This window comes from Carassius auratus, chromosome 45, assembly GCF_003368295.1.
Source record: "Carassius auratus strain Wakin chromosome 45, ASM336829v1, whole genome shotgun sequence".
In the NCBI taxonomy this organism is placed as follows: Eukaryota; Metazoa; Chordata; class Actinopteri; order Cypriniformes; family Cyprinidae; genus Carassius; species Carassius auratus.
In genome coordinates, this window is record NC_039287.1 from 17,498,627 (window position 1) to 17,510,040 (window position 11,414).

Sequence of the window (11,414 nt, forward strand, 5' to 3'; positions counted from 1 at the left end):
ACGAGGGAACACTGGAAAGCAGAGAAACCAAGACACAACAGAACAGAAACATGACAATAAATATTCAAAATATGAATAAAAACTATTCTATGTGATACAGTACTAAAATAACACTGGAAATAATTTGTTTTATAAGTTCTAACAGTTTATAAATTGCAATATGTTTGGTAATATAAAAAGCGTTATGAAGGAGCAGAAGCTCATATGTTTGTGTGTGTGAACTGGTGTGATGTGCAGGATTTCGGAGATCACTTTGGAGGTGGCTGAGGTGGGGACGCCCTCAAAGGACAGTGAAATCGCCCATCAGATTGAGAAATGTGACTGTCCTCTGGGATACGCCGGTCTCTCCTGTGAGGTAAAGGCTTTTGATGTTTGAGAGCTGGAAGAATGTGATAAGACATGTGTCATAAATGCCAATATTATCCAACTCTCTGTAGGTCAGATTTTATAGCATAATATTAATCAGATAATAGAGCATAGGTCAACGTCATATTAAAAATAGTAAGTACACACATTTTCATGAAAACTTTGTGTTTTATATGTATTACATAGCATGGCTGAGATTGCTTCATCCACATAATAAACTCAATCTGTTGTTCATAACAGTACCAAAAGTCCCAGTAATGCAGTTTCCAGATAGATTAAATGTGACGTCCTTGTCACAATAATTAAGGCGATCTGAAAGGTGCTGACGTGCCCTTTCATAACAGGGCTGTAGAATCACAACAGCTCTGGAAGAACAGGCCGAGTGTGTCGAGACGAACAGCTGGATGCACCGCTGCACAGCGCTCCTCATTACAGCCAGTGTTTCTGCGTCTCAGACTGTTAATGTGTTAAAACGCTCTCTCGCCGCCGGTCTCCTCCCACGAACGCTCGTGTGGGATCTGTAACGAGCTCAAGCGTGCGAGACTCTGATTACAGATCAGCGAGAGTCATTCGTTCACGTTCAGGCTGGACGAGGCCGCGTGAGACAGATGGCCATAACTCTGAAACACCTCATACTCTGCTTAATAAAGTATTTTTAAACAGGCGTTTAGCAAGTTCGCCCTGAACAGATGGTGCACTAAATTGACGCGATTAATTTTGACGAGGGAGGGTGAGAGGGAGTGTTGCTATGGTTTCAGCGGTTGAGGGCTATTTTGTTCCCATATGAACATGATGTCTTCAGTGTAACCATATTTGCTGTGGATATGCAGCACGTTTCTGTTTACTAGTTGAATGACAAGCATTATGTGTCTGTAACCTCGTGCATTTTTACACATTAACTGTAGTAGTGTCATATCCGAACGCCACTAACACATTAGCAAAGGAACACTATGCACCTGCATACATTCCTATAGACTGATCACTGATCACATATATAATATCCACACACAGGATGTCTCCGTTTCACATATTTGCATTTTTGTAGTTTACACAAAGATGATAACAGGTTTTCAAAAACTTGCACTTTAAATCCAATTTTCAAAAATGTGCATTTTCAGGCAACTAGAACACTGTTGTCATGTAACTAAATGGCCGAAACACAAAAAAAGGTTTCCCATTTTTAGTTGAAATTAACACATTCCTTAGTTTCACATTCATATTATGAATATGTTATTGTATTGTAAGAGGATTTTGTCAAATCTTGCTGATGTCGTATGGTGTGTTTGTGTAAATAACTGTGTGCGATGTCTCATTAGGAATGTGCGGCTGGGTTCTACAGGCTCTCTGTTCACGCCGGTGGAGCTGCGTCCAGAGCGGGCTTTGGCAGCTGTGTCCGGTGCCAGTGCAATGGACACAGTGACTCGTGTGATCCTGAAACAGCCGTCTGCCAGGTACATACACCCTAAATAAGAGCATTTATGAGCAGCATTCCTCTAAGTGGACCACGTCCCCCCTGATTGGATCAGTTTGAGTGAGTGTCTCCCATTGGTATGTACAGTAGAGTTGAAGTGGCATTGCTGGGCTGATGTTCAGTCAAAAGCACTTAGCAACAGTATCAATAAACCATCGCAGATTACAGTTGTCCAAAACCCATTTTCCTAAATCTAAACGGTGCTGGAGCCAGTTTTCGGCCAGAGCCGCTCTCAGAAACGGCCTGCATTTCCAATGACTTCACAGCCAAACGATGACAAAACAGCTGCCAAGAACCAGCTTTTCTGCAGTGGAGATGTATATTTGGCCAGACTGGATCCAGCATCGTGTTCATGGAAAAGAGGTGCAAGTAAAACACATTAGAAGATTCAGGTCTGTCGAGTCCATCAGTTGAACTGTTCTCCAAACAGCTTGTGCAGACTTTCTTCTGTGTTCAATTGCATGCATGCTAATAGCAATATCATTTGCATTTTACGGGTTTTGGCAAATTGAAAATGGTAAACGAGTGTGTAGGGGGGTAATTTGAGTAACTGAGGTACACGGGAAGTTAATGGAAGTTTCCGGGCGACACGCACCAGTAAAGCTCAACTTCGGCAGTCTGATTACACTCCTCTCTGAAAGCTGGCGCTCCTCTGGGCCTCTTCCTCTCTGTATTTCAGCTCATTCCTGTTGTGAGACTTGGGCAACTTGTGAAATGCAAATCTCTTTACTGGGGCCAGCTTTCTATTCTTAATGTTGCATTTTCACAAGATGAAGAGAGAGCTTTACGTGCTTCTTGAAAAGCTACATTTGTATTGATTGTATGTGTAATGAAATTAAGCTGTTGTCTTACCAGTGTGATTATATGCTGTAACTCATGCTGTCAATCAAGCATTTTAAATTTAAAAATTTTAAATTCTGTTTGATGTTCTGTTGCACTCCATTCAGCTCTTTCTGTAAGTGTGTTTTCACTGACTGCAGACTGAAGGAATTGTTTCGAAGCAGGTTTACAGAAAGTTGTGCTGTTAAAAATGCCTCAGTGTTTTAACATGGAGCAGTTTTAGGGCTGGATGATATGATGATATAAAACAATGATACACGTGATCCTACAGATTGAGATTTAGCTGTACTTACAGTGTTGACTAGGGCAGTTATTAATGAAAATAAGCTCCGATGTCACAGATGAAAAGCCAGAAAGGTTGGTTAAAAGATTAGGTAATGATTGGTTTAGTTGTAAACAATCCTCAGAACACATCGATAAAGATACAATCTGTGGTCAAAATTGAAAATTAGATGCTTATCAAAGAATCTAATGTGAGTTTATCACTTTTGATTGAAAGTGTTAAGAGATATATGATATGGCTTTTGTTTTTATTATTGGCCTCTCTAAGTTCAGACAGAATTACTATAACGGGATGCCGTCACTTCCTGTGAGCTGCCAGAAAGTCAATACATAATAATTTAATTGTGCAGTAAACCTTTTTAATGGTTTAAAGGCCATGTTGCAGGTTAACCACCACTTTCGATTAATGGGTACATAAATCACTCAAGATATGTATTTCATTTTTAAAATGTCTCAAAAATGGTCTTAAAGACCAGTTTTTTACGTTTTTGGTATTAAAGTTTTTTTCTTTTAAGCAACTCGGTGATGACGTCATGTTGGGGAGAGGTCGAGGAAAGGTAGCCTCAGTCTAGAATGATGCAGCGTTCCAGGCAACCCGTGACCAGTGTTTTTCCAACCTTAAGCCAGTGAAAGTGCACTGGAACGGCAGTCTAACCTGTGACTTCCCACCTGTGAACTCGTGTCTCGTACTAGATCGATGTACTCTGAGTTCCGAGGTCACACAGCACGCGAAACAACGATGGCAGCCCCTACGATAATACTGCCCATGGACGCAGTGTTTATGTCACGTAATGTGTTATGGGAAACACAGGAGAAGGAACCAATTTGCAGGTACGTCGTTTATTAGGGATAATCCAAAAGGGTAAACAGTCCAGGCAGGGTCAAAACCAGAAGATCAAAGCAGACATAAACAAGACACTAACGCAAGGCAAGACAAGGATGACGGGCATGAAATAACATAACATTAAACAAGGACTCCGTAACACAGACTAAGACAGACTGGGTATTTATACACAGAAGGATAATGGGGAAACAGGAGACAGGTGGGGGAAACAATCAATTACGTAACAAGGAGGAAGGTGACCATATAAGGATACAGGAAGTGCTCTGGGACAGACACCGTGAGAAGGAGGACATCTAGTGGAACCCCGGGGAACAACAACCCAGACACTGTGACAGTACCCCCCCTCTACGGAGCGGCTCCCAGACGCTCCAAGACAAAACACAACACAGAGACCAGGAGGGAGGCGGACAGGTGGAGGCTCAGGGGGAGGGACGGAGGGCCGGAAAAGGAACACATGGGGGACAAACACCAGAAATGAAAACATAAAACAGGGAGACCAGGAGGGAGGAGGACCGGAGGAGGTACAGGGGGAGGGACGGAGGGCCAGACAAACTGAGGGGAACAGACAGAAAGATAACAAAACCCAAAACAACCCACAGAAATCCCTGAAGGACCTGTTGAGGCGCCCACCAGGACGGAGCGGAAGACCACCACAGCCTTGTGGTCAAAGTCAAAGGCCTCCCGGGCGGAGAGGAAGACCACCACAGCCTTGTGGTCAAAGTCAGAGCCCTCCAGGGCGGAGCAGAAGACCACCACAGCCTTGTGGTCAAAGTCAAAGCCCTCCAGGGCGGAGCAGAAGACCACCACAGCCTTGTGGTCAAAGTCAGAGCCCTCCAGGGCGGAGCAGAAGACCACCACGTCCACGTGGTCAACGTCGGAGTCCCCCAGAACGGAGCAGCAGACCACCCAGTGACTTGACTTGGCTCTGGAGGGTAATTGGTGACTAGCCCTGGCTCTGGAAGGTCCTCGGTGACTGGCCCTGGCTCTGGAGGGTCCTCGGTGACTGGCCCTGGCTCTGGAACAGCCTCGGGCACCGCCTTGGCATCAGGCACCGCCTCGGCCTCTGGAACAGCCTCGGGCACCGCCTCGACCTCCGGAACAGCCTCGGGCACCGCCTCGGCATCGGGTGCCACCTCGGCCTCTGGAATAGCGTCGGGCACCGCCTCGACCTCCGGAACAGCCTCGGGCACCGCCTCGGCCTCGGGTGCCACCTCGGCCTCTGGAACAGCAATGGGCGCTGCCTCGACCTCGGGCACCACCTCGGCCTCTGGAACAGCGTCGGGCACCGCCTCGGTAACTGCATTGGGAACAGCCTCGGGCACCACCCCGGCCTCCAGAACTGGATCGGGCGCCGCCTTGGCATCAGGCACCGTCTCGGCCTCCAGAACTAGATCGGGCGCCGCCTCGGCCTCTGGAACAGCCTCGGGCACCGCCTTGGTAACTGCCTCGGGAACGGCCTCGGGCACCGCCTCGGCCTCTGGAACAGCAATGGGCGCTGCCTCGACATCAGGCACCGCCTCGGCCTCCAGAACTGGATCGGGCGCCGCCTCGGCCTCTGGAACAGCCTCGGGCACCGCCTCGGCATCAGGTGCCACCTCGGCCTCTGGAACAGCGTCGGGCACCGCCTCGACCTCCAGAACAGCCTCAGGCACCGCCTCGGTAACTGCCTCGGGAACGGCCTCGGGCACCGCCTCGGCCTCTGGAACAGCAATGGGCGCTGCCTCTACCTCGGGCACCGCCTCGGTAACTGCATTGGGAACAGCCTCGGGCACCGCCTCGGCCTCCAGAACAGGATCGGGCACCGCCTCGGCCTCTGGAACAGCAACGGGCACTGCCTCGGCCTCCGGAAAAGCATTGGCCACCGCCTCTGCCTCCGGGACAGCATCGTGCACCGCCTCTACCTCCGGGACAGCATTGTGCACCTTATCTGGAGACTCAGGCTTTGAGTCTGCCATCTTGTGCTGTGGCGCTGGGCTGGCGGCCATCTTGTGCTGTGGCGCTGGGCTGGCGGCCATCTTGTGCTGTGGCGCTGGGCTGGCGGCCATCTCATGCTGTGGCGCTGGGCTGGCGGCCATCTCGTGCTGTGGCGCTGGGCTGGCGGCCACCCTGCCGGAAGAGACAGGAGTGGCTGGGGCATTCCACCGACACCGAAACTGCAGGTAGCGCACGAATTCCCAGAACTCCAGCATCTCCAACTGCTCCATCTCTGCCTGAGGCACTGGATCATCCAGGCCGCCATTGAAGTGGTCCTTAAGGGCCGCATCATTGTATCCCAGGCCTTCAGCCAGGGACCAGAACACTTGAGCCAGGGCACCCACTTCGTTGCCCTCTTGACGGAGGGCGGTCAACCGAAGATACTTGACCCGCCTCTCCGCCATCTTGGCTGGGGAACGGAAAATTGACATACCGCTGGTTCCTATGTTGACGGAGTCCTTCTGTCACGTAATGTGTTATGGGAAACACAGGAGAAGGAACCAATTTGCAGGTACGTCATTTATTAGGGATAATCCAAAAGGGTAAACAGTCCAGGCAGGGTCAAAACCAGAAGATCAAAGCAGACATAAACAAGACACTAACGCAAGGCAAGACAAGGATGACGGGCATGAAATAACATAACATTAAACAAGGACTCCGTAACACAGACTAAGACAGACTGGGTATTTATACACAGAAGGATAATGGGGAAACAGGAGACAGGTGGGGGAAACAATCAATTACGTAACAAGGAGGAAGGTGACCATATAAGGATACAGGAAGTGCTCTGGGACAGACACCGTGAGAAGGAGGACATCTAGTGGAACCCCGGGGAACAACAACCCAGACACTGTGACAGTTTATGCAAGTGGTACACATTGATAAACGATTTTAGGTCAATGTAACGTTGCAATAAAATAAATAATTTAGCTACAATTTCTTGCGCTCAGAAAGTTTGGAGTAACTTGCCTGGAATGGTACAAAGTCGTTAGTCGTGGTATGAAATAGTGATTACGAGCTCAAAAACCAGCCTGGAACGCAGCATCAGAACTAACTTTATAGCGACTGACTGGGATGAGGAAGAGTTGGCAAGAGCCAACATGTATGATGGCCCGCAGCCGTGTACTGTATTTTCCGGACTATAAGTTGCACTTTTTTTCACAGTTTGGCTGGTCCTGCGACTTATAGTTAGGTGCGACTTATTTATCAAAATTAATTTGACATGAACCGAGAGAAATGAACCAAGAGAAAACATTACCGTCTCCAGCCGCCACAGGGCGCTCTAATGCTGCTCACTGCTCCTGTAGCCTACACCGAAAACATAAAGCGCCCTCTCATGGCTCTAGATGGTAATGTTTTCTCTTGGTACTTGGTTCTAAATAAATGCGACTTATAGCGACTTATATATGTTTTTTTCCTCATCATGGCGTATTTTTGAACTGATGGGACTTAGACTCAGGTGCGACTTATAGTCCGAAAAATATGGTAATTTCGAACCTGCCAGATGTGAGAGGCCAAATGAGGAATTGCCAAGAACTGATGTCCGTCAAAACCTATGCATGGTCCGAGGAGAATGAGTGGAGAGTTGGTGAAGTGTCCTGGTAATTTGCTATTATTTAGCATCGCAGCAATGAGCACTGGAGCTAGTCTACGAGCAGCAGTGCACAATAACGACACATACATTTTTTACTGTAATTGAATAGCACAGAGTGAAAAATCAACGTTTTTTTATATCTAGTGGCAGTGATCATGACGTTAGTTCAGATAAGTACCAGTAACCTTTGTCATAGTGTGATAGAACTGATAAACTTTGTCTTTGTCATTTAGAAATAGAAGGCATCATGCTACCTATATGGACGTTTCTAAGCGTTTATCTCTTCCTCCGGGTGAAAATGTTTATGCAAACATAGTCGCGTGTCTGTCGCTGTGTTTGACAGGAGCTTGTGTGGGCAGTGCTGTCCCATTGAAACTGCACTGAAAAGCTTGTGCTATAGGGAAGTTTGGGTCGCTGTTGGTCGATATCTATCTGTCTGTCTATCTATCTATATATCTAGTCTATCTATTTATAAATATCGATGTATTTATCTGTTTATTATATAATCTGCGCTATCTGAATACTCTCGTCTACTACTCGTCTCTCTAGTCACTCTCAATGCTCTCAAGGCGGGCTTTGGTAAATTCTCTCCCCAACGTGATGCAATGCATTGTGGGGGAAAGGAGACCACAGTAAGATAGTACCTAGTTTTTTGTATTTTATTCCGTTTTGTGATACCCAACAACATAAAATGCAATGAATAACAGCTTAAATGTTTATTACCAACAAGCATATTGCACAAATTCGTTAAAAAAATCACCCTGCAACACGGCCTTTAAATTAAATGCATCAAATTGACAGACGTAGCTATAACAGTATTATTACATGTTATAAAGTATTAAAAGTGTTTTTATGCTTTCTGTTCTTCTAGAATTGTCAACATAACACAGTCGGTGATAAGTGTGAGCGATGTGCTGCAGGGTTTTATGGCATAATGCGCGGCTCTCCTGACGACTGCAAACGCTGTGCTTGTCCACTCCTCAACCAGGAGAACAAGTATGTGACACACACACACACACACACACACACACACTCTCTCTTTAGCTGTGATAAGTCTAACTTTCACACTGTTTCTCTCAGCTTTAGTCCCACCTGTCAGGCGGAGGGTTTTAATGACTACCGCTGCACCGCCTGTCCTGAAGGCTACGAGGGAAAACACTGTGAAAGGTGAGAACATATTTCTAAATGATGTAAAACAAGTCATTACTTACATGGCCCAATCTGTCAATAAAGTGTTGGAAATGAGCACGCGTTTTGCTCTGCAGTCTTGAATGTGAGTCAAGTTTTAAGTGTAAATAGTAATTGTTTAACAGCGCTCTCATGATGTGTTGAATGTGATTCGGGTCTGCGCAGGTGCGCCCCTGGTTTCCACGGGAAGCCGAGCGTGTTGGGCGGCCGGTGTGAGGAGTGTAAGTGCCATCCCTACAGTTCATTTCCCACAGCGTGTGACCCGCGCTCCGGACAGTGCCAGTGTCGTCCTGGAGCCAGCGGCCTGAAGTGTGACCGGTGCATGGAGAGGCATGTGTGTGGCCCCGAGGGCATCGTGTGTACGTATGACCGCTGCGCTAACACAACACAAGAGCCTGACCACTTCTGCCACCGCTGTGATGTTTACTGAATAGGATTAACTAAGCTAGGTTGATCGGTTTTATTCCTCTGTGTCTTTGTTTCTTAAACAGACACTAATAACAGAGATGAGATGCAGCCAAAACAAACAACATTTTAATGAGACATGCTCAGATTTCCCCTCACAAAATTACTGTTTACTTGTGGTATAATTGTTGACTGATCATTTTCTCAGCTAGGAGAGATCAGATTGCATTGCTGCGCTAGACACCTGCTTCCCACCACTGGGTTTGAAATCAGCTCTTTTAGCAATTATGTGTTTTATGATAATTGAATTGGTTGAATGGACGGATTGGGTAATTATGCATGGGTTTTTCTGTGTGTGTTGCTTCATAACCCAGCATTCATTGTCAGGTATGTAATTTTGTCTTTGTGTGCATATATATATATGTATTTTCCAACCTGAGAAGCATGGTCAACATGACTATATTAGTGTAGTAATTTACAGTTGTTCTTTAAAAGAAGTATATAAATAAATAATACAAATTTAAAATAATTACTGTACAATATAATTTACTATACTTACTATAATATTGCAATAGTAATATATAATGTAGATATATTTTTATTATTTTAAATAATTATTTTGTGTGTGTGTGTGTGTGTGTGTGTGTGTGTGTGTGTGTGTGTGTGTGTGTGTGTGTGTGTGTGTGTGTGTGTGCACGTGTGAGATGCTGATGATGACAATTACTATAATTGTTATATTTTTTTAAAAATGAGTTTACTTTTTACTGTGCAATAGCATTTCTGTATATATTTCTGTATTTTTATTGTTCTGTCTAATTTTTACAATACAAATTATTTGTATTACAAAAAAATAGTAAAAAAGAAAATAGTAAAATAATAATAATTGAATGTAACAATATAATTAATCCAATAATAGCAATAATAATAAGTTCTGTATGCTTCATTAATTAGAAAGTATCAGGTTCAGATTGTTATTGGACTTTTTTTATCTGAAGAAAAAAAACATTTAATAATCATAATAATAAAAACGTAATACAACTCAAACAGCTTGACTTCATTAGAGTACATACAGTTTTAAAAGTATGAACGCAGGATATTAAACTTGTTAGCATTAGATTTATGAGACAAAATGACTTGGAAATATGGGGTTGGTGTGTCAGAAGTCATGTAAAGCCAGAAAACCTGGTAGATTTCACAGCACCATGCGGTTATCAGCGTCTGACTCTAAAAACGTATTTTCCTTCATGTTTATCCTGGTTCCTTTAGACTGTCAGAGTTAATGCATTAAGCTATATGTACATTTTAGGTTGTTGTAGTAAAATACACTGAGGAATGGGTGAAAATAATTTGTTTAATATGGAGGCACCACCCTGCTGTAATGATTGATAATTCAGATTTTGCTCTCATGAACTCTCCAGTGCAGGGTTTTTCTTTCCATTTATTCGTTCAGTCTTTTGCATGAAAAGACATCTTCACAGGAAATCTTAATAGCTCTATTTTTTCAAGAGGTTAAATTGAGCAGTGTTTTGCGTCCGCAGTGAAAGCCACGCGCCGGTCTGTGTCTTTCTTTCCTCCCGCTATCGCTCGTGGCGTGTCAAACACTCATAATAGGCTGCCAGGAGCTGTTTCACAGTCTGTGTTAAATTTCACGCTTGAGAAGTCCTGCTCCCCTGAGTTTCCACCTCGCTCACGTTTAATCTAGAGAGAGAGAAGTGCTCGGGGACACGAGCAGGTGAATGGAGACGATGGAGGGATGCTGGATGACGATAGCAGAGACAAAAGAGGCCAGTAACATTGTTTAACAGCATTGCCCCAGGACCTGTCCATCCTTGGCCGTTAACATGGTTGTCCTTTCAGACAGCGTGTGCACTCACAAACACACACACACATTCACACACTCATCCTGTGCACATGCCTTTATCAAATATGAATGCAGTACAAGTATGTGCACTCCTTTTTAATTTGCACTTCAGTAAATGTACAAATGGACTGCTAGTGTAGCTCAAGTGTGTAATTCCTGTGTGACTAATGTCTCAGTATAGGGCTGCAAGAATGATGATTGTGTTAAAGTGCTTTAGATTTTACTGATTTAACTAAGCATGCATATGCATATCTGAAGTTTTTTTCTGTGTGAGCTTGTAAGGTGGCATCTGATGCATGCATGCAGTGTGATGTACAGTGCTGTCTGTGGGATGCATGTGTTACTATTCGAGTCTGATGTGTTGAATCTTGACTGTGTTTCCAGCGTGTGATGACGACTGCGCGGGACTCTTGATTCGTGACATGGAGCGTCTGCTGCGTTTGATTGGCAGCGTCAATCTGACTCTGCCCCTGCCCCTGCCGTACAGAGTGCTGTATCGATACGAGAACATGACGGAGGAGCTGAAGGTGAGTGAGGACTGATCTTCTGCTAATTAGCATCTATGCTTAAGTAGTTTACAGTATTGTTT

General features: G+C 45.1%; 1 protein-coding gene across 7 annotated transcripts in view; it reads left to right on the forward strand.

Moving 5' to 3' along the window:
* lama2 (laminin, alpha 2) overlaps positions 1-11,414 on the forward strand; it is a 176,130-nt gene that overhangs the window by 127,072 nt on the left and 37,644 nt on the right. For 5 of the 7 annotated variants that reach the window (XM_026233847.1, XM_026233849.1, XM_026233848.1 and 2 more), the window contains 6 exons: positions 238-355; positions 1,683-1,817; positions 8,243-8,367; positions 8,452-8,538; positions 8,725-8,918; positions 11,210-11,352. In XM_026233847.1, the coding sequence (XP_026089632.1) occupies positions 238-355; positions 1,683-1,817; positions 8,243-8,367; positions 8,452-8,538; positions 8,725-8,918; positions 11,210-11,352 (802 nt within the window). The remainder of the gene's footprint in view (positions 1-237; positions 356-1,682; positions 1,818-8,242; positions 8,368-8,451; positions 8,539-8,724; positions 8,919-11,209; positions 11,353-11,414) is intronic. The other 2 variants (XM_026233850.1, XM_026233854.1) reach the window with 1 other exon arrangement.